General features: G+C 48.3%; 7 protein-coding genes across 7 annotated transcripts; 4 read left to right on the top strand and 3 right to left on the bottom strand.

The window, feature by feature from the left end:
- Positions 1-752: 752 nt before the first annotated feature.
- CNBF0800 (hypothetical protein) lies at positions 753-2,415 on the bottom strand (the record flags this gene model as incomplete). Its single annotated transcript, XM_769822.1, has 7 exons — positions 753-914; positions 970-1,373; positions 1,437-1,688; positions 1,740-1,771; positions 1,825-1,853; positions 1,903-1,949; positions 2,004-2,415. 7 exons carry the CDS (start codon positions 2,413-2,415, stop codon positions 753-755), a joined length of 1,338 nt encoding a protein of 445 aa, XP_774915.1.
- Positions 2,416-2,642: 227 nt separating this feature from the next.
- On the top strand, positions 2,643-3,533 carry CNBF0790 (hypothetical protein; the record flags this gene model as incomplete). The annotated part of the gene is made up of 3 exons (XM_769821.1): positions 2,643-3,007; positions 3,064-3,314; positions 3,373-3,533. The coding sequence occupies 3 exons, from the start codon at positions 2,643-2,645 to the stop codon at positions 3,531-3,533; spliced, it is 777 nt and encodes a 258-aa protein (XP_774914.1).
- Positions 3,534-4,673: 1,140 nt separating this feature from the next.
- CNBF0780 (hypothetical protein) lies at positions 4,674-8,778 on the top strand (the record flags this gene model as incomplete). The annotated part of the gene is made up of 10 exons (XM_769820.1): positions 4,674-4,974; positions 5,027-5,112; positions 5,163-5,294; positions 5,349-6,414; positions 6,469-7,043; positions 7,098-7,903; positions 7,960-8,188; positions 8,255-8,573; positions 8,650-8,663; positions 8,725-8,778. 10 exons carry the CDS (start codon positions 4,674-4,676, stop codon positions 8,776-8,778), a joined length of 3,582 nt encoding a protein of 1,193 aa, XP_774913.1.
- Positions 8,779-9,676: 898 nt separating this feature from the next.
- CNBF0770 (hypothetical protein) lies at positions 9,677-12,096 on the top strand (the record flags this gene model as incomplete). Its single annotated transcript, XM_769819.1, has 11 exons — positions 9,677-10,114; positions 10,178-10,396; positions 10,451-10,488; positions 10,542-10,614; positions 10,682-10,801; positions 10,853-10,915; positions 10,987-11,179; positions 11,246-11,390; positions 11,449-11,709; positions 11,779-11,887; positions 11,950-12,096. 11 exons carry the CDS (start codon positions 9,677-9,679, stop codon positions 12,094-12,096), a joined length of 1,806 nt encoding a protein of 601 aa, XP_774912.1.
- A 1,090-nt stretch (positions 12,097-13,186) lies between these two features.
- Positions 13,187-14,857, top strand: CNBF0760 (hypothetical protein; the record flags this gene model as incomplete). Its single annotated transcript, XM_769818.1, has 5 exons — positions 13,187-13,514; positions 13,575-13,621; positions 13,688-14,006; positions 14,069-14,599; positions 14,634-14,857. 5 exons carry the CDS (start codon positions 13,187-13,189, stop codon positions 14,855-14,857), a joined length of 1,449 nt encoding a protein of 482 aa, XP_774911.1.
- An 819-nt stretch (positions 14,858-15,676) lies between these two features.
- On the bottom strand, positions 15,677-17,437 carry CNBF0750 (hypothetical protein; the record flags this gene model as incomplete). The annotated part of the gene is made up of 3 exons (XM_769817.1): positions 15,677-15,847; positions 15,912-16,019; positions 16,076-17,437. The coding sequence occupies 3 exons, from the start codon at positions 17,435-17,437 to the stop codon at positions 15,677-15,679; spliced, it is 1,641 nt and encodes a 546-aa protein (XP_774910.1).
- A 1,380-nt stretch (positions 17,438-18,817) lies between these two features.
- CNBF0740 (hypothetical protein) lies at positions 18,818-19,999 on the bottom strand (the record flags this gene model as incomplete). The annotated part of the gene is made up of 2 exons (XM_769816.1): positions 18,818-19,734; positions 19,798-19,999. The coding sequence occupies 2 exons, from the start codon at positions 19,997-19,999 to the stop codon at positions 18,818-18,820; spliced, it is 1,119 nt and encodes a 372-aa protein (XP_774909.1).
- Positions 20,000-22,500: the final 2,501 nt, after the last annotated feature.

Genomic DNA, 22,500 nt, shown 5'->3' with positions numbered 1-22,500 from the left:
CAACAACAACTAGGATAATATTTTCATCAGCCTCAAAAGCGCATGATATAAGTGTACATGGGTATAAATGCATTGGGTTGTGGTATGCGAGGGTTAAACATACTGAGTCTTGTGTGCTCAAGTAATAACAAATGGAATAGAACGGCGGCTACGTAGGAGGAAAGGAGGTGGAAAAAAGAAGGAAGAGGAAAAACGACCACCAGATCCCGTACGAAAACTTAATTAGATGACAACCGATGTGAACACTCCAAAACGACCCATTCGCTCCGACAAACAACATCTTTCATTGCACGTTCGAAAACTCACGCGACCGCCGCTGTACACTTGCCGCCTATCCTTCAACCAGTCTTTTGGTAGTCGCTAATGGCTGCTCGTGAGGAGCGTTATTTAGTTTCGGACCCAATGCCTGCGCAGATGTTGTGCGTGGAAGAAGGCGACTGTTTTTGCTAACTAAGGAAGAACGGCGGTCGCGATTGACAGCGACGGCAGCTGCTAGTAGATAAGTGGCGGTAATATAATAATGAGGAGGAGCAAGGTTAGGCCAGGTCAGCAGTCGCTGGTCTTTTTAGTTAAGGTTTCCTGCCTGTGAAAAAGACTTACAGACAGCTTGCGACTTCTACACCCTGCAACACCAGCGACTGATAACAACTATCCAGGTGATCATCGATAATGACAAAAAATAACAAATGCATATGATAAATGCTCTATCCCTAACTTACACACCTGATCACCCCACCTCATAAAATAGACTATTACCACACTTGACCTTGCCCAATACCCCAAGACCGCAGTTGCTCACACGCAGGATTCTTCATTTTTCTTAACTCAGCAATCTTTTCCGCATTTGCACCGAAGCCGAAGAAGCCGGAATTATCAGCGATGAGCTTTCCTCTTCGATCGTTGAACATTGCACACTAACAGACGTAAGTAAGCTTTGGAAAAGCTAGCGGATTAGATTGTCTGACTTACCTCGTTCTGAAGCCTTCTAACATAATGCCCCTCTACACCTTTCTCGAACTGCCTAACTTTTGAGCTATACAAGGCCTCTGAACCAGTTCCCCTCCTCGCTTCAGGCACGCTCTTCCAAATCTCGCTCTTTTCCCATTCCTGCTTATTAACAAAATACGGCACCTTCCAGTTGAACGATTCTCGTCCAGTCTCCAGGTTTGTAGATGGTTCAAATGAATATGATGGATCAGGTGTACCGGCCGTGGAGAGGATGGACGGGAGAATGGTGATGATAGAGAAGACGAGGACGAGAAGGATAGGTAAAAGGGCAGTCAAAGCGTTGCCATCGCCGTCTGCTGCTTGTCGAGGGCGACGTGGTCCAGCTTGATATGTCCGGAAGCCACCAGGTCCGCCAAATGTAAATACTACAACAACCGGAAATTCAGCATGATCATTACCAATTATGAGTTACCAAGTGGTTTACGAACCATTCGCCCCCCCAAATGGAGAGTTTCCAAATCCACCTCCACCTCCACCAAAGAACATGTTAAACAAATCTTCTGGATTAATCTCCTGTTGATAAGCCCCTCCAAATCCGGGGTGCATGCCGCCCATACCTCCCATTCCGCTACTCCGACTAGGCATACCGGCATTTCGTTGAGTTGGATCGTAATCAGGATTGGAATCGTACGCAGCTCTGAGGTTGGAGTCGGAAAGGACTTGAAAGGCCTTGGATACCACTACGTTATGCGTGAGTTACAAATACAGTCTTATCGAATAATTAGACATACTCTTGAAAGCTTCATCCGCACCAGGAGCACCGCTACAAAGCCGTTAGCGATCTGAAAAACGCTTATCGAGAATCGTCCTACATACTTTTTATCGGGATGCAGAGCCAGCGCAAGCTAATGACTGTCAGTTGACCCTTTTTTTTGGCTACCGACCATGTCTTACCTTCTTATAAGCTTTCTTTACATCGTTTTCAGTACAAGTTTTCTCCACTAGTTACGAATGTCAACAAAGCGCTTTGACGGTCGTTGGCCATTAAGACTCACCGGATAAAATCTCATAGTACTGATGATGTTTGCACGCTTTGACTCTCTTCACCACTTCCAGCTGCTTGGTAGTGTATTCCCTCTTCTTGGACTTTCCATCATCCGCTTCGGTCTTTGTCCCGTGCCTGGAGTATGCTGAAGTAACATGCTCCTCGATACCGCTCGCCTTCCCCTTTGAAGACGGTGTATTACCGTTAGCAGTCGATGTCCCACTAGAAGCTCCAGATCCCGAGGCTGACCCGCCCGACTCGATCTCTCGTTCGATGATAGTGATCATTGCCTCTCCTTCGGGGGTCGAAAATAAAGCAACGCTTTTGCGGGCAAACTTGAGTGCCGAAGGCAAGTTTGAAGCGGAACGGTGCTTCTGGGCTATGGAGAGGGCCCTAAGAGCCTCCTCCTTGTTGACTTCCATTTTGTATCGTGTGAAAACAGAGTTGCGAGATCAAATTAAGATTAACGAAATGGGTCGTGATTGCTGTTGCAGATACCGCGCGCAAGGCCACGCACCGCTACACGTATCAAGTGCCACGCTTACATAATCCCGTATCCCCGACTGCTCGCCACCCACCTTCTCTTTCCATAGCATGTGTTTTGTACTTTCCACCTTCCTTTACTCAAACCACGATATACATACACAAAATGGCTATCCAGACAGTCTTCCTCAATTTCCCTTCGCCTCTCAGCTCCCTTCAACTCCAACTCCCCTCAACCACCCTCATCTCTTCTCTTCCCGTCCCACCGACACTCGCCTCGTCTTCTTACCTGCGCACTGCAAGCTCTGGTCCTCTTTCCCTTTCTACTCCTCTTTCAGACCTCATCCACGAAAATGCCCCGAGTCACCCGATTACTCTTCATGTGATTCCAAGGATGCTCGGTGGTAAAGGTGGTTTTGGGTCACAATTGCGAGCGGCCGGTGGTAGGATGAGCTCGGGAAAGGCTACCAATGTCGATTCTTGCCGAGATTTGTCTGGTAGAAGATTGGGCACTATTAAAGAAGCTCAGAGGTAAGCCTTGCTGCATGGTCAAGTGAGAGGTATCATGGTTTGACTTTTGGTAACAGACAAGCTGAGCTTCTTGAATCTGAACCCGCTCTTCGAGCTCAAGCTCAAGCGGCCGAGAAAGCCAAGCTGGAGGCTCTTGAGCGTAAACTCGGTATCAACGCAGCCGAATCTTCAGAAGACGGCTCCAAGCGAAAGATTGAGGACGTTGATTTGGCCGAATTGGCAAGGAAGAAGCACAAGTTTGAGGATAACAAGTTTTTGGAAGAGAGCCGCGAAATTAATGACAATGTGAGGTCGGCCGTTTCTGCAGGTAAATATCCACCTTCTGTGTTCAAGTGTACCCGTTCAGTTCTGACGCATTTCTGTAGCTCTTCTTCTTAAGAAGAAGAAGAAGGCCAAGTCTGCTGGTAACGAGAAGGGCAAGGAGAAGGCCGTTGTGGATGAGAAGACTGAGCAGGCGAAGAAGGCTGAGAAGGACAGATTGGACATGCCTCCGCCTGTGGCTGCTGGTGCAGCCACGACGGCCTAAGAATCTAAACATAACGACATTTGTTGTATGCGCTAGAGTATGTATATTTGGTTGTTTTATCTAACATTGCGTTATTTTATTTGAAACCTTCTTGCACTGTACAATCACAAATGTAGCCAGAAGACCAAGCAAAGCAAATCAGTCAATCACTTTTTCTCATCCATCTCCTGGACGGTTTGTTGCACCGGCTTCATCAAAGCAGCGACTGGTACTTTCAAAACGCTCTTGGGCGTCCCGGATCCCGTCGAACTGTCTAGCAGGATCGACTGCCTATCCCAAGCTCGTGCTGAACCCCAAGGTTTATCACCTTCCCTTGGCATGGCAATAGTGATTTGATCCGAGAACGTTGCCGTTATTGGAGAAGGCGGCATAGAGCCTGGAAAGTGAGACGGTGTGTTGAGGAGGGGAAGGATGGGATATTAGGTGATGTGGGTATTGAACGGGATGATGGAGAGCTGTACCATGTTTGAAGACGACGTTCAGGCGTACGACCCGACGTGTGGTTACATCACTGAATCAATCTGGCATATCATTGCTGATAGTCAAATGTACTCACGCCGACCAAAGACAATACCAGCACATGATCATCCATATTATTACAGTACGACTACGGTACAGACAGTAATCACTACCGGTAGCACGATATGGTTTCTGCCACCGTGGCTGTTTGTTTGGCTGGTGACTGGAGGAACTATGCCTGTCTTGGGTACTGACTGTATAGAATTGAACTCTATCACATGTATATCTGTGATGATTCGCGATAGGTGGGATGGCAACAATCGACCGATGTCACTTATCGAGAAAGGCAACTGGTTCAGAAGCACTTTTTTGCGACAACGTTGTTGTGTGACATGAAGAAGGTTGACAAACGCTTCTGTCCTCGACCATTGGGTACTCTCGCAGCCTGACCCTTTTCTCGCTAGCCTTTAGTATGTACTGGCCGTCATTTCTGCTACGCTCCGTCAGTAACAAAGGAAACCTGGTGTGGAAGTGGAGGAAGTGCGGGATCAAATGATCAGGCTGACGAATCTGCCTCCACTTCGCAATTATCAGGCTGACAAAAATGTCGACGGCGGCTGTATTCCTGAGCTTGCCCGAGTTGTTTGAAATCCCCACAAAAGCATTCCCCCGCCCCCCGCCATGGTCGCTGCTTTCGACCCCCTCGCCCCCTCGCAGGCATCCTCGTCCACCAGCCCGGACAACACCACGTTCCATACTCTCACCAGAGAGAGGCAGTTCAGACATCCGCCCGTCAACGCCTCAGATGTTCCTGCCCTCGACGAGCTCGTCGCTCCCCACATCAAGAGTTTCAACGCATTGATAGAAGATGAAGGGAACCCAGGTGCAAAGGGTCTGCTGCAGATGGGCGTGGAGGACATCGGAGAGAAGGTTGTTTTCGATGGCAAGGGAAGCGAAGGCGGTTTGGGCACAAAATTGAGCTGTATGTCGGGCGTCTGCATTGCCCAAGGCCTTGCTAATGCCCATCTGATCAGACCGAATCGACCGGGTCGCCCTTAGTAAGCCCCTTGTTCCCGAAAAGGACAAGCTTGCCGTTGAGCGAAGGGTCTTCCCTACCGAGGCACGTATTCCATGGCACTTCCTTTAGTTTACCGCTGACGCTCCTTACAGGCCCGGGAGCGTCTTGCTACCTACCGTTCAAAATTGACAGTCAACATCAAGTGGACAGTCACTGACGAGGACGGAAACAGGAAGGAGTTTGAGGAGATCAAGGAGTGCGGTTTGTTGCCTGTTATGGTTCGAGTAAGTATTGGCTTGTACAAGTATGCCTCGAATTGCTCTTAACAACCTCGGCAGTCAATAAGATGTAACCTTCAAGGCCTTCCTGCCACCGAACTCATCAAACACAGCGAAGAGTCTACCTCTTTCGGTGGTTACTTTATCGTCAACGGTAATGAGAAGATTATCCGATATCTCGTTGTTCCCCGGCGACACAACCCTATCAATCTCTACCGACCTTCATTCGCCAAGCGTGGTGCTTCCTACACTCCCTACGGCTGTCAGATTCGATGTGTCCGACCAGACGAAACCGCTTGTACCAACACTATTCATTACTTGTCCAACGGTGGTGCTACCCTGCGTTTTGCGTGGCGTAAGGTCGAGTACATGATTCCTCTTATGCTCATCCTCAAGGCTCTCGTCGATGCGAGTGACAAGGAGATCTTTGAGGGTCTTATCCAGGGCGAGTACGACAATACCTTCTTGACCGACCGTGTGGAGTTGTTGTTGCGAGGCCAAAAGTCGTGGGGTTTACACACTGGTGCTCAATGTTTGGACTACTTGGGAGAAAAGTTTAGGGTTGTGCTCAATGTTCCCGATGACTGGAGTAACGTCCAGGTTGGTGGCTACCTTTTGCGAAAGGTTGTGCTGGTGCACTTGCCTGCTCCTAGGGACAAGTTCAGGATGCTCCTTTTCATGCTTAGAAAGCTTTACTCTCAGGTTTCTGGTGCCACTTGCCCCGACAACCCTGATTCTCCTCAGCACCACGAAGTTCTCCTTCCTGGTTTCCTCTACGGTATGATTATCAAGGAGCGATTTGATGACTGCCTCAACGCCGTCAAGTCACAAATCCAACTCGACCTGAGAGACGGTAAGGCGAGAAGTTTCATGGATCCCAAGTACTTTACCAGCGTACTGTCAAAAACGAATTGGGATATCGGTTCCAAGCTGTCATACTTCCTCGCTACCGGTAACCTTGTCTCACCCACCGGTCTTGACTTGCAACAAACATCTGGTTTCACCATTGTCGCCGAAAAACTCAACTTTTACCGATACCTCAGTCACTTTAGGTGTATACACCGAGGTGCTTTCTTTGCTGAATTGAAGACGACCACTGTGCGAAAGTTGATGCCCGAATCGTGGGGTGAGTCGTTCTCGTCAAGATTCTTGTAGAATGTTTTCAACTGATTGTCAATAGGTTTCCTGTGTCCTGTACACACCCCCGACGGTTCTCCATGTGGTCTTTTGAACCACTTGTCGCACACCTGTCAAATCGTCACTTCATCCCTTGACGTTTCACACATCCCCGCTCTCCTTTCGGCCCAAGGCATGACCCAAGTGTTCGCCTCTTCTATCGACGGTCGTCGCATGGTTTGCATCCAGCTTGATGGTAAAGTTATCGGTTACGCTTCCCCAATGAAGGCCAAACAGCTCGCCAATAGGCTTCGAAAGCTCAAAACTGAGGCAGACTCCAAGGTGCCTCTTGATCTCGAAATCGGTTACGTTCCCGTTACGAAGGGTGGACAGTACCCCGGCCTTTATCTCTTCGCCAGCAGGAGTCGAATGATGCGCCCTGTGACGTACCTTGAGAATGGCAAGCTTGACCACTTGGGCTCGTTTGAGCAGGTGTACATGGATGTGGCGATTACCAAGGAAGAGATCGAAAAGGGTGTCTCCTCTCACGTGGAGCTGGATCCTACCAGCATGTTGTCAGTTATTGCCAACATGACTCCCTTCTCTGACTTTAACCAGAGTCCCCGAAACATGTACCAAGTAGGTCACCAACGGTGTCATTCTTGACAGAAAACAATGCTAATACATAAATAGTGCCAAATGGGTAAACAGTCGATGGGTACTCCTTCAACAGCTATCAGCAAGCGTACCGACAACAAGATGTACCGACTCCAGTCTGGTCAGACACCTGTTGTTCGTCCCGATCTTCACAACCAATACGGTTTCGATAACTTCCCCAACGGTACCAACGCCATAGTTGCTGTCATTTCTTACACTGGTTATGATATGGAAGACGCGATGATCTTGAACAAGTCTGCCCACGAGCGAGGTTTCGGTTACGGTACAGTCTACAAGGCCGATATCTTTGACCTAAAGGGTGTGCCCGGAGCGAGTCGAAGCGCCAAGCCTACTTTGCACTTTGGTCTCGGTAGGGATGTCAAGGAGGACCACGACGCGAGGAACATTATCAGTCAGGACGGTTTGCCCATCATTGGTACCAGGGTCAAGGCTGGTGATCCTCTGTGTGCCTACATTGACGACACCACCGGTCGAACCAAGTTCCACAAGTACAAGGGTGACGAAACCGCCTTCATCGACGAAGTTCGTGTCCTCGGTTCCGATGCTGGTGATGCCGAGCTCCAGAAGATCCACATCAAACTCCGTATCCCCCGTTCTCCCGTCATCGGTGACAAGTTCTCTTCCCGACACGGTCAAAAAGGTGTATGTTCCCAAAAGTTCCCTGCGATCGATATGCCTTTTAGCGAGAGCGGTATGCAGCCGGATGTTATTATCAACCCTCACGCTTTCCCCTCGCGAATGACTATCGGGATGTTTGTCGAGAGTATGGCTGGTAAGGCGGGAGCTTTGCACGGTCTTGCCCAGGACGCTACTCCTTTCAAGTAAGTCCCCAGTCCTTTTTCTCTTTCATATTGCAAAAGGGCTGACGGAATATCAGGTTCTCTGACAAGGACCGACCTGTTGACTACTTTGGCGAGCAGCTCCGAGCTGCTGGTTACAATTACTACGGTAACGAGCCCATGTACTCTGGTATCACTGGTGAAGAATTCCATGCGGACATCTACCTTGGTCTTGTCTACTACCAGCGTTTGAGGCACATGGTGAACGACAAGTTCCAGGTCAGAACGACTGGTCCAGTTGATCCTCTGACCAGACAACCTGTCAAGGCAAGTTCTCGTCGTCCCGCATACTTTTTGATATAGTCAGTTACTGACTGAAGAACTTTTTTGCAGGGCCGAAAACGTGCTGGTGGTATCCGATTCGGTGAAATGGAACGAGATGCTCTTATCGCGCACGGTACTTCCTTCTTGTTGCAAGACCGACTCATGAACTGTTCCGACTACTCTACCGCTTGGGTCTGCAGGAACTGTGGTTCACTCGTATCGCTCGGTTTCGAAGAAGTCGGTGGCGCTCAGGGTATGCAGGAATACTGTAGGATCTGTGATGGGCATAAGCATGAGCATGCGGAGGAGATGAGCAAAGAGAACGGTGTTGGTGTTGTCATGCGCGGTGGAGAGAAGAAGGGAAGGATGGATGTTGTCCCTGTTCCTTGTAAGTGACAATCTAAATCTAATGGCGCAAGAAGCGGTCGCTTACCGTCTTCTTTTCTTGTTCTTGCTGATGTCAGACGTCTTCCGATACGTGAGTATCTCTATATATTTGATCATCATTATTCTTGCAATGGCTGATTTTCATCTCATAGCTCTGTGCCGAGATGGCTTGTATGGGCATCAAGTTGAATGTGACTGTGACATAAGCAGATGCTTGTTAAGATGTGAAGATATTAATTTGAAGGGCTCTTTTTGGATAACCCTATGCATTATACCTTGGTTTTCGACTTCTTCGCCCTTTGAGCATTGAGACCTCAAGTGGGAAATGATCTTTCACCGACAACAGAACACGTACGGTATGAAGCAATGATGAGAAGAAATGACGAGAACTATGCGTTTTCTACATACAGACCTACGTGACAACTAAATAAACATGGGACCTGCATGTGTTAGATTTGGTAGATCCAGATTGGCCGTAGCATAGCCTCAATTGATCTGACAAGATACATTGGGCTTATAACATCGAGTCTTCTCATGATCTCATGTATCATGCACGCATACACCCTGTTCAAACTAATTTGCAGCGAGATCAATCTGAACAGCCACTCAGGCTGTTGTCGGGTCGAGAATGCATAATTGGCGATAGGAGCATGCCGCTTTGCCGAAGCCGAGATGAGAGCCTCGGACATAGCCGAAAGGAATCCTTCCTTATTTTTGAGAAGACGGCCAAATTTGGGCTCGATTTTACCGACTGCCGAGAATAAGGCAGAGTTACTAGCGAGCTCGTTCATTTTCGCTGGAATCAGATTTGTATCTTGCGCCGATTGCAGATTTTACATGCACAAGCTATCATTCCTACAAAGACAGTATACCTCCAGTCCAGGTACATGAGCATATACATCCGGTTCTATTCCCCCAGCCCTCCGAAGAAAGAACTATAGATCGACGAAATCAATTCGGAACTCGGGGATCGCACGCCATTCAATACCGGGCCATTCTTCCGTCGTAGTATTGTACCGGCTCAAGAACTATTCACCAGCTCCAGCTGAAGAACTCGTCTCTTCGTCTACAACGCTTTCACCACCTCCTTCCACTGCCAATAATATGTCTCAGAAGACATCATCTAGCATTACTATCCACAGCTCAGAAGGCTCAACTGCCGCCAATACACCGATGGAACTAGCCGATCCTCTTAAGACGGGGTCGAAAATGACTCCGGATTTCGAAAAAGAGCAATCATCACCATCGTCCCAACCATCGAGCCCCTCCACACCACAATCAACCGTCTCAAATCGTCTCGTACCTTTATACAGATCTGCAACAGATAGACGTTCGCGTGCCCACTCCAATTCTTTGTCAAGACGCACAAGTGGGCAGACGGCAGAACTTCAAAATGAGCTTAGAAGACATGTGTCATTACATGGCGTTGCCACGAATTGTGGGAGTGAGAGTGTCATGGAGGCTAGAAAGAGGCTAGATATGGGAGGAGAGAAAGGGCATGAAGAAGTAGTGGTTATTGATTGGTTACCCAACGATCCTGATGTAAGTATCGATCAAGCTGCATGGCATTTATACTCATTGACTAATACTATTTGTCCTGGTCAGAATCCAGTCAACTACTCCTCTCCAAGAAAATACATCATTCTCACTGCTGCGAATATTGCTGGTTTCATCGCTGCTTCCAACCTTGCCTCCTGCGCTGTCCTCGGCACTTGGGGTGTGCCATACTACGAAATATCAAGAGAGGTCTGGGTCCTGTCGATCACATTACCGATGATTGCACTTGCTGTTGCTCCTTTAATATTGGCACCATTAAGTGAAAGTGTAAGTTCAAATTTCTCTCCCAGAGCCTGGCGTAAAGATTTACAGGACGTGTAGCTTGGTCGAAATATGGTGTACCAAGTCACATCCGTCATGTGAGTTCAGTATCTTTCTGAATCGGTTCAGCTTTTACTTACTTGTGCTGCAGCACGGCGGTGCTCTTTGTGCCTCAAATATGGAACAACAAGAACGTTGGCGGTTTCCTTGTATCACGGTTTTTCGTGCGTTCTACTTCATCTTTCCGCGCTAGCAATAAATGTACGTGTATGCTGATATAAACCACTGTAGCAAGGTATTGGGATGTCTGTGTCCAATTCTATGGTAGGCGGTACTGTCGCAGACTTGTTTTCCCCAACCGACCGAGGGTTCCCCATGTCCCTCTTTACTCTATCAATCTTTTGCGGGCAGGTTAGTTGTGCAATGAGATTTCGTCTCCTAGGTTTACTAACATCAGACTAGGGTCTTGGCGTGTGCTTTATCGGATGGTCAGGGCAGGGACTTTCTCTTCAATGGGCATACGGGGTAAGTCTAAGTCCATGCTTTCAATTCTTCTCATCCCTGGCCTTTTTAGCTCACTAACGAATGATATTCAGGTCCAAGCTATTATTGCCACCGCTTCCATCATCTTCAACATCTTTTTCATGCGTGAGACACGAGCCGATGTTCTATTATCTTGGCGTGCGAAGAAGATGACGAAAGAGACGGGCATCAAGCACATCGCTGCAGCTGACTTGGAGAAGACGGATATGCTTACTTTAATTAAAGTGTCTCTCATCAGGCCTTTGCGTGAGTATTGATCCGTCGGACTTTGAGACTATAGAGATTGTAGGAACAGTGCTAACGGTGTGGCAGAGTATTTGGTGACAGAGCCCATCGTCTCTGCCCTTTCTGCCTGGATCGGTTTTGCTTGGGCATGTATTTTCTTGAGTCAGAGTTCTATTCTCCTGGTCTTTGAGTCTTACGGATTCAACGCCGCCCAAGCTGGCAGTTTTCAAGCGTAAGTATAATATTCCGCTAGTTTTCGCATTATCCGCGCACTGACATTATACTCTTAGGTCCATGGCCATTGGAGCTGTCCTTGGTTTGATCTCGCAGAACCATCAAGAATACCTCTATCGCCGCTCCTGCGCCAAACACAACGGCAAAGCACCTCCCGAAGTCCGTCTCTACTGGGCGGCATACGGCGGTCTTCTGTTTCCTTTTGCGCTGTACGTATACGCATGGACAGGACAGGCAGGTGTCGTGCATTGGGCAGTTCCTGGCGTGGCGTTAGTGTTCATGAATTGGGGAGTGTTTGCGATGTACAGCGGTGTTTTGTGAGTTTTGGCTTTTATTTGTGCATTTTTAGGGACGCTTTGTGCTGACGGAAGTTGGATGGCGAAAAGCACATACTTGGCAGATGCGTACGAGATATATTCTTCATCAGCTCAGGCTGCTCAGAGCTTTTGTCGAAACATGGCCTCAGGTATCTTCCCGCTTTTTGCTCATCAATTGGTGCGTGCTTTCTAAATAGATATGTTGAACCTACGATGTGCTGACGGAAATCGTGGCCGTAGTATGTGAACCTTGGCTATCCTGAAGCTTCAACTCTCGTTGCGAGTATAGCACTCTTTCTATCCGCTGCTCCCATATTACTAGTGTTTTACGGGAAAAAATTGAGAGCACAAAGTAAAGTTACAAGTCAGTTGTTGAAAGACGAATGATGGTGATCCTATATGGACAAATAGTAGTAACACTGCCATCATCATGGTCGATGGCTTGTGTAATTCACATCTTGTCAGCGCATGTTGCATAAATTCTTACAGCGCAATGAGATGCATTCTATAATTCTCTGAACGCATTGAGAGGCTGTCCTTCTATAGCGTTCTGGATTTCTAGGAACACTTGTCCTTGCCGCAAAATGATCGTAATTCTTGAAGAACTGGAAAGATGGAGAATGATGGGAAGGTGACAATGACACGACGCGATAAGATTTCGCAAGGCACGGCTATCACCGACGATCAGATAGAACAGCCCTTTAAAGTAGCGTGGAATAAAAAGAAAACGCTGAAATTCGAAATGAAAACGCTGGAATTCGGCAAAAAAATAATAAGTATGCTTACAACAGAGCAATACCGTTCAGGCTTGCTATAAAACCATGGATTTTTAGATCTGCGGCTGATGCATACCACAGACGAGCTGGGAGCCGACACCGATACCGTCACTACTCGTCTCACCATCCAACGGGCGCCATAAGGAACGTTGGTCCAATGCGGAGATAGTCATTGACCCGGCTGATCGATTATTCTATTCAATTGCTGGAAATAATAACAATCATGATTGCGTCTTTGCTTGCCGTCCACAGATTACCATATGTACCACTTTCCGCACTATGAATCCTTCGGACAGACAGTAGCCTTCTGATATCCTTGATTGCTCATTCGTGGACAAATCTGGGGGGATTGAATCTGTCGTCCAAAGCTTTGACCATTGGTCCCTTCGAATGATATCCCTAGTACGATAAATTCGTTGTAATAATTGTTTTGACCATACGCCGAGAAAATGGTGCTAAACGTATGGTCAGATAGAAGTGATTTAGAAGATGTCAATTCGATTCCCGAGAACTTGGATGATTTGAGAAAGCCTGGAAAAAAGGTGACCGTCACAAAGCTTGAAAGATATGAGTGAATAATAATTGGAGATTGCGAGTGAGATGGAGAATATGGGGAAGAGGATGGAAGAGTGTTAGTTGACTCACGTCACTGAGCTTTACGAATCGGGCGGTTGTCGATAGAAATAGCGTATTATGCATGAATGAGCGATACAGCTGCTACGCAAAGCTTTACCTTCCTTTCTACTCACATTGATGACCTATCAGTCTGCCATAATATGGCAACCTCCTTTATCCTTCTTCCCACTTCGCTGTGTTATGAAATTGAATGGAAAGATACATTCGTCCCTGACGAAACATTCATGATGAATGGCCATCCCTCGACATCCACATCCAAAAAAGAAGATAGACCTTTAGAAATACTAATCATCGGTGCGGGAGTTGCAGGAGTGACAGCTGCATATGCTCTTCGCCAAAGTCAGGCATACCAAGAAGGAAAGTTGGTCGTAAGGCTTGTCGAAAAAAGGAGTCGTAAGTCCACTTAGGTAGGTTGGCTGGCTGTGGAGAGCTGATGGGATGAGATATGTGAAGAGGAAACATGGGGAGGGAGAATGGGATTTCCTATGCATTTGACCAAGGTCAGTCATGTTTTCTCAGCTTACTTACCAGAACCACTCACATTGGCAACGTACACAACGTAACAGGCCGCACGTAAAGCCCTAGACGATCTGCTCATCCCTTCACACAGCACTAAACTTCTTGTCCTTCGACAAAAGATCCCCATTCTACATGACGGCTTGACTGTGCTTTCATACAGCGGTAAAATGGTGTATCGGATGGTTCGCGATGTTCGAGGATGGGGGATGGTGGAGAGAGCCGACTTGATTAGTATTCTGAAAGAAGGAGCAGGGGAAGTGGAGTGGGACATCGAGGCGCTTGTAGGTGAGCCTGGGATGGAAAGAGGGATCGAGGTTTGTCTGAAAGGGAAAAAGGAGGAGGTGGTAAGACCTGATTTGATTGTCGGTAAGCCTCTCATTGTTCTATTTCAAGGCCTGGCTTCTGGATTAACCGCTTACATGATAAAGGTGCCGATGGGATGTTCTCGGCCATTCGGCATTGCCTGTACTCTGATTCCCAAATGGTTGAGGATAAACTACCGGGAGGTTTCAGCAAGCTCCCCCAAACGATCATAAACCTTCGAACAACCTCGCCTGCCATGCGAAGATGGGTTCACGACCCAAATGGCATGAACTTGTTATACGGCGAATCCTTTTCTGCCACCATGATGCCTCTTTCATTCCCTAGTATTTACGTCGCACTCACCATCCCCTCACAATGGCTCAACCCTTCATCCCAGGTTAGAATGAAGGGTGAAGAAATAAAGCTGGAGCCTACGGTGCATGGGAAGTTTCTGAGACAGTTGGAACGTGATCCAGGATGGGAAAAGAAGGAAACGTACCCGTTATGGAGTGCCACTAGCACGGTAGGGGGTAAAGGAAGAGTAGTACTAGTGGGTGATGCAGCTCATGGGATGCCGCCATTCTGCGGGGCGGGAGCTAGTGCTGGGGTCATAGATGCCGTAGAACTTGCCAAAGTCATTGTGGATCATCTAAACGGTAAGTCATTCAGTCATTAGGTCAGTACTCAAAGGAGTAGATCCAGTAAACAATCTCGACGATGTATTGCGGGGATTCCGAGAGAGCATGAAGAAACGCAATGACCCAATTATACGCCAATCCAAGAGGATTCTGTGGCTGGTACAAGCCGAGCGATGGTATGAGAATGCAATCCGGCGGGCAGTCTTTTTTATACTGGACCTGGGAGAGAGAATAAGTGCGCAGCGGGGCAGGAAGGTTGCTGCTGCAAGACCGTGATGCAAAACACTCCGATGATTGCATTGGCCATACTTTTTGAGATGTCTTTACCAGCTGTCCATCTTACCTCTTATCTGTTAGCAGCTTCAGGAGAAAGGATCATCATTTTGGCCCAAAGAGGGGCCTTTCTCTTTAAAGTCGTCAGTGTACGTCGTGGCCCAATTAGTTCAAAGACTGTGAAAGTGTGGAAGACATAATTGTGTCGTGCTTTTAAGAGGAAGATGAGAATTGTAGATGGGCGTTGACTGGCACTGCAACCATGACGAGCTCCAACAACAGCAGGAGGGAAGTGAGCTGCGTGAGTGACTGACGTGTAACAAACGCGTAAACAACCGCTGCAGCAGCAGCAGTGGCTTGCCTCCGCAATTTCAACGAATGCCCGCACAACTCGAGTCTCCATCCGGGTATAGCCATCAGTACAGGCACGCATGATACTCTGTTCACCAAGTATGAGATCGGAGAAGAATAACAGAGCATAACTGAGAGTAAGGCCGGTACATATTGTGAGCTACATCGCTGTGGTAATTAAGGCATGGTACGTAGGTCGGTTCTACAACTTGTCCTGCAAGAAACTCTTCGACTCTCCTATGGTGCCATAATAGATATCACAGTTTCTTAATGCATGCTATAGCATCAAAAAAGAACGCAATAGAAACCTAGTATATATAATTGTATTTCATCTACCAACACCAAAATCAAGCATCATCAAGCTTCGAGTAACTCGTACGTATTGTATCCTTCATTAATCACAACCCATTATCGCGATGTATGGCCATATATCCCTTTCCTTCCGTTCTTTCTTCTTGCAGGAACAGCGTCTTACCAAACCCTCTTTCTCCTACCGACAGGCCTCCAATCAATAGCCTGACCGCCCCTCGCCGCAGTCCTTAATGGCCTCACCAAGCCGCCAAGATCGCTCGCTCGTTGGGTATCAGGATCAGCCGAAGGATTGTAAAAGTAATGAGGCAAAAGTGGATGCCCGGCAGAATCCTATAGACAAGAGTTAGTACCTGAATGTAGTACGACTAGACTGAAAAGGGCAGACAGTACGAACCTTGCCGTGCCGCTCGACTTTTCCAAACATAGGATTTGATTCCAATTCCTCTCCGACCCAGATGGCCCACATGTCTTCATCTCCGTGAGCCTTCAGATGAGGTTGAGCCTAGGATACGTCCCTATCAGTTGTTTGTGCAACGTGTATCAAGTGGGCAAACTTACCTCGAGCATGTGCTTGACCAGGTCTGGCAAACTCAATTTAGAAGATCCGGAGAACACAACAGTGGAAGCAATGACAGCTGGTCGATCGACATCCGCTGGAGGTCCCTTTATTTCTGCGGTCGGCACAGTAGGTGCAGCAGTTGCAGCAGTTGAACCAGCGCGTGCAGGAGTAGACTTGCGAGAATGTGAACGGGACAGGGGCAGGTTTTCGAGACGTTCGGTTTTGACTTGGATATCATCAGGTTCCGAGTCGCGGTCATATGAAGGGGATGAAGGGTGGATAGGAGAAGAAGGTCGGGCGGGTAATGCAGATGCGCGGAAGGAAGCCTCCACCTCTGGCTCTGGCTCAGCATCGGACAAGGCAGAATGGTTGGAAATGGGTGAGAGGGGTGAAGACTCGCGAGAGCGAGCAGATTGAGCATCGATATCAAGACAAGACTGAGCAGCAAACAAGGGAGATCGTGAAGGAGAAGCCAAGTGCTGGGCAAATGGATGCTCATCCTCTTCATCAGACCCCGCTTGCCTGGGCGGTTTGTCTTCCTCGTCTTCGAGCTCGTCACGAATAATGGGAGGACTTGAAGGAGGCATAGAGCTTGAGAGCGCAGGTCGGCTTACAGGGCTGGAGGGGAAAAGAATTTGGTTCAAAGGCGACTTTTCAGGAGATTGGGCACGGTCTACGAGCATAGCGATAACCGCCTTGTCACCATAGAAATCGAGCTCAACCTGGTCCCCTGCGCGCACAGGAACATCATACCTCTGTCCTTGCACAAGTCTGACGCCCTTCTTCGTGCTCTTATTTTTGGGACCAGCGGTAAAGGCTTGCTGGGGAAGGCGCACGCGCATACCATTCTGACCAATGGCAATGATACGCATCACTTTTTCCCTAGTTTGCGACAATGGCAAAATGAGTTCAACAAGCGCATGGACGCGTGACGCGTGGTGAGCCTCTCGAGAGAGGATAATAGACTCGACATTGTTTGAAGGATTAGCAACGAGGTGGTTGAGTTTGCGGGGTACGGCAGACTCGATGGTAATGCTGGGCTTGGGCCTGGACGCGTCTCGGACATGGTGTCGACCAAAAATAAAAGTCTTGCCCAAGTCGAGGTTCAACTGATGTGGTGCAGTGAGAGACGCATTGGATTTACGCGTAGGAGATGAAGATGAAAGAGAATGTTGAGCACGTCGAGGAGAAGAGGAGCAGGCAACGGTGGACGTTGAGGGAGTCAAGGGAGCAGAGACGAGGTGGTAGGGAATTTTGTGAGCGTAGTCGTGGTTCAGCTCCGCCTTGAGCCGTTCAGAGGAAGGATAAGACTCGGGATCCCAATGTAAGCGGACGCGCTTGTTGCTGGTTGGAGTGGACATGTTGGCTGACCCGAAGAACGATGGAAGAGATGTTCAAGGATCGAAGACGAAGTAATTTCGACACCGACACACCCATTGACGCGTCGGGAAATATATCACATACCGAATATCGCGTCAGTCACGTGACTTGCCCTTAGGCACAACGTAAAATCAAAATAAAATCAAGCGGCATTACAGAGTGTGGCACACTGATGTTCTGCGCGCCATACGTAATAATAGAAGGTAAGGCAACCACTTATGATGGTTTATGGACCTCCCTGCTGCAACATATCCCCTCTTCGCTGGGAGCTTTCTGGCAGAGGTTGACGGCGTCGCTTGCCTCTGAAATCGAGGTTATGTGAATTGGGTACTGGATTCGAGATAGGGAGGGTGATTGGGAGTTAGTCTTTGGGTAATCCCTGAGCTCATTTGATTAGTTTATTACATGCAAGCGGCAAACGAAACGTCTCTTCTGTTGTGAGATGTCTATGCATGCATAAAGAAAAGAAAGAAACTATTATAGAATCTGATAGAATATGTGAAAATCAGCCACGCAACATCCACGCCACAAACGGCCTCTCTGCGAATCCTCCGTGTCCCAGGCTCCCATTTTCTCGCTCATCCAACATCTTCCAGTAACTTACTGCGGTCAAGTAAAGTGGTATCTGGTCGTGAGAGGGCGTTTATGGCACTCTCATCGACAGGATTTTTTGTTGGTTTTAAAGACTTCCATAAGAAGTACCATGGGCACTGCTTACGGACCTTCTCTGCAAGAAAACTTCGACGTTAGATTTTTGACATTGTAAGCAAGTCTTTGAGCCATTGACGTACGCCATGCTCCAACCATGTCCGAGTTGGAGGGCAGGATATCTTCGGCCTTATCTAGGCCGGCACCAGTTGGACCCATAATGCCGTCCATCCTGGTGACTTTGCTCCTCATTCTGGGAAAGGGAGTCAGTGTTTGCCTGGGAGACGTGCAGAAGCGGGAAATCATTCACGAAGCCAGCTTATTTTTTTTTCTCCCATTTTCATTTGCTTCGGTAGGAATCTGGGACCTTTGGATCTTGTCTCCAGACCCAAGAGAGCCCCTCATCTTCGTGGAATAGCTCGTATGCCACCTCGGCATACCACTCATGCTTGGTTTTATATTGGCTTTTCCTCTAATTCTATAAATCTTTTTTTCGTTTCTTTATCGGAATCCTCTCAGGAATTGCCTGGCCCTTGTTTGGCCAAATCCAATTGTTCAGAAAGAAGCTTCAAGGTAACGCGGGATATAGAGCCTTTCAACTAAACATTCATGCCAGCATGATGACAAAAGAAAGGGAGAGAACGAAGGTACGTACGCGAACAAAAGTATTGGGAATATATGCAGTACATCTGTTCGCTCAAGCTCAATTCCTCTCAAGACATTTGCAATCCTCTCAGTCCTTCCTCCGCAGTCCTGCCCCCCAAAGATGGTTCTATGAACTCGAAAAAGAAAGGCACAATGAGAGGCCCATATATCTCCCCAAAAACTCTCCACTGGCTCGCCTTCACCTTACCGTTGCCTTTGGTTCCAAAGCCGCTAGAAAGGTTTTCAAGGGAAGTAGGCTTGTATACCAACGGGATCCGAGCTTTAAACCAGTCAATTTCCTTGGTAGTCAAGACTGGTTTGCCGCTCTTGAAAGCCCACTTAACCTTTCGGGAACGCTTTTTTTGGCGGTTCGGTGATACATCTTGAGACCTTTCTTTCCTTTTTTTGGTCGATTTTTCGGGCTCGTTATTTGGATCCACTTCTCTGTTTTCATCCTTGGATTCTCCGGTCACCACATCGGCCAGCTCATTCACCGAGCCTTTTTCCCCACCACTGTACATCCCTTGGCACAAAACCTTGTACCAGTACGTCTTCAGAACTCCTTCCAAAACTGCGTGCATGGAGTCGACGACGGTGCGCACAGCTCTGTTGAACCAGGGAAAGAGATCAAGCACAGAGAGATGCTCCCCGTTTGGGAACGTCTTTTTCCAAAGGCTCTTGGTCCCATTCACCTCCATATTCGTGCGGGCACCGGAACGACGGTCGACATGGAAGACGTTTTGGGTTGAGTTTTCATCGTGGTGGCGCAAGCCGGCAAGATATGAGGCTACCTTTCCCCTCACAGAGGCTGTTTGGAGCTCATACGAGCGAGTTGGATGGGTACAGTTGTCCAGGAGATCCTTTTTGCTGATCAAGCACCGGAAGCAGGGAGAACTATCGCCCTTATAATGAGGGGCTCCAGTTAAAGCGCAAGCCAGGGGTCGGTCACAGCATACGAGTCCCAGATCAATGTACACTAGGCGACCTGTATGTTTTTATGATGTCAAAAAATCGAACTTTGTGATGTGTACACGTTGTATGAACTCACCTTCAGGATACTTGGGGGTTTTAATCCGTAAGCCGTAGGTCCTGCCAGCCATCAACTCTATAGCAAATGGGAGCAAGAATTTGTAGAGCACTGAGCCAGCTGGTTCGTCCGCGAAACGCCAGCGGAAGGTTGGCAAGCTGGCCCGTGATAACACCCATCGACCTTTTTTTGGCATTAAGGTCACTGGAAATGTTGGCCCCATCCTCTGATAGGTTTATCCTGGCGACTAAAGCTGTTGGGTCATCCAGCTGCCACCGGACCCATTCCGAGCCATCGCTTTGGTGGCTAAAAACCCGATTTGCCGTTACAGTCGAGGCATCAGGTCTTTTCAGCTCTGATTCCTTCTGCTCGCCATTAAGCTTTCTACTCCTGTGATGGCCAACAGGTCCTCAAGCTCATCCTTGATAGTTCGAATTGGGAACCAGTTGAAAGTATCTTTTCCATCACGGTCCTTCAAAGGCCCCTTGCAGGATGGGCACACATCTGGGAGATGATAGCCCTCTTCCATGGGGGAGATCTCGTACCAAATATAGTGGCAATCGCTAGTTGCACAATGAAGATGGGTGATGATGTATGGATTTGCCCCTGGCCACTCTGTCGTGGCACGAAATGTGCTAACAGGGAGTTGACGAATGCTAAGGGTGGCAACGGAGAGAGAGGGACCGATGATGATGAGCTTGCAACCTCATGTTCCCTATTGCGGTCCATGGCTGCTAGCAGACGTAGGTCATTCGCTGATTGAATCATATCCCTGGTGGCACGATGAGAGAAGCCATGCTTGGCTTTGAGTGTATACGCGATAGCAGGGGAATAGAGATCGTAATTAGACCTGAAATGATGTCGAAAACCCACCGAGGCAACTGCGACAGCAACGGTATCTCGCGTAGGCGTTGGATGACGATCGGAGTAAGGAAAGTCTCGTTGGGGGGGGAAATTACATGAGAACATGGCCGTGAAGGGGACGCGCTAGGAAAAAGCGGCGTTGCGCATATAGTTGGATGTGCAGGTGGTGATTCTGAACTAGGCCTTTGTGGAGCTTGAATTTGGCCGATAAATCTATCTCTTTTGCCGCAAAGGCTAGGAGCGGAGGAGCCACAGGAGAGGTCTCTGTGACCGACGAGGGTGAAAAATTAAGATTTGGAGGGTATTCTCCATTTCATGTAGATGGTCAAGCGGTCGGTGTCCTAGCCATGTTCGCTTCTCCAGTTGTATTCCACCTTGAAGCCCACAGGTACTACAGTGGCATATAATATAACAGTTTGGGGCTATTAGGTCAGCTATCTAAGTTTGATATGGTAAGTAGCAGTATTTGGGAAACCCACCAAGCTTTCAAAATTCCTGTTTCGTCTCGGCCATCAATAGGTGGTTTTGAAAGTTGCGACTGCAGTCTCGTCTGATTTCTGGTAAGTGGCTGGGAAGAACGAAGCATGGTCGTAGTCATCCGTCTCCTCATATCGCTTACGTAATAGACAACTACCGCCCCCCAACAAGTTCTGGCCCCAAACCAACCCCCAAGGGCCCCAAGGGGCCAAGGCCCCAAGCCCCCAACAGCTCGCATGTCGAAGTCGAACGGACGTCTTACGTAACTTGCCGATGTCTCGATGTCTGCTATGGCGGAGGTCGCAGCGCTCATCATCGCAGATAGAGATAAATATTATATTGTCGAGTGGTATCTTCGAGATCGGTAACTAATTATGGGTATGTTTACCCCTGTATGTCCTATTTAGAGCATCTCTGTCTCCAACACGATAAATTTTGAGGCATAGTCCACATAACGCAATGTACTCGACTTGTGTATCTACAAATCGTTCCTCGCCATTCCATGCTGCGTTGGGGGCTCAAACTGTACGAGCAGTCGGCCTTGACATGCTTAGGTAGTGGTAGATTATACGTTGATGATGTCATGGTGGCTTTCCGCCCCAGAGTTGTGAGAGCGGCACAGTTCATCGCGTTACTAAGTTACAATGGCCACAAATAGGAATCATAAGAAAGATCTAACCAGCGTCCTGACATGCAGATCGACAGCCATCACCTGGTTCGACAGGTGAGTGGGTTGGAAAGAGGGATGCAGGACAGCTTGGCGTACGTAGCCCAGTCTGGAGGACGTGTTTCCAGTGAGGCGTCTGTGTTCAATGTCACTGCGGGTTTAAGGGTCGTTGACGCTGGGCCTCTCAGAGCTCGCCGCATTGGATGCCCTAAGCAATGGACGAGGCGGATTCGGTAGTAGAATGGGCAGATTCAAGATTGTGATGAAGAAGGCCGAGGGGATCAGAGGTTCCGCATTTAGAAATTGTCTGCTACTTATTATTAACCACCGACAACCGATCACCGACGAACTAGTTTATGTCCGCTGTCGTCGTCACTCATTTGAGAGGTAATCTGTTCCGTATCGCACTCATCAGGGTACCGAAAAAAGGACAAGTTATCTTGAACGCCAGATCTCTCATTCAGTATCGGACGATTCAAATCAAGAAAATCTCCCGGTTGAGGGGAGGGAGGAAGGAGGGGGGACGGGTCATTGGTTGCTGATGTGGGCCGGGCATTGCGCTTATCTCGTCGTTTCTTGACTGGACAGCAGCAGCTCCTGACTCCAGCGAATATTGCCATCTGTATCTCATCTCACCACTCAACACCAAGTATCATGTCTTTCACCTCCAAATCTCGATGGACTAAAAAAACGCACCAAAAAAGGAAAAGTCCAAA

Source organism: Cryptococcus neoformans, chromosome 6 (genome assembly GCF_000149385.1).
Source record: "Cryptococcus neoformans var. neoformans B-3501A chromosome 6, whole genome shotgun sequence".
Taxonomy (NCBI): Eukaryota; Fungi; Basidiomycota; class Tremellomycetes; order Tremellales; family Cryptococcaceae; genus Cryptococcus; species Cryptococcus deneoformans.
This window is presented reverse-complemented; position numbering and strand designations above follow the sequence as displayed.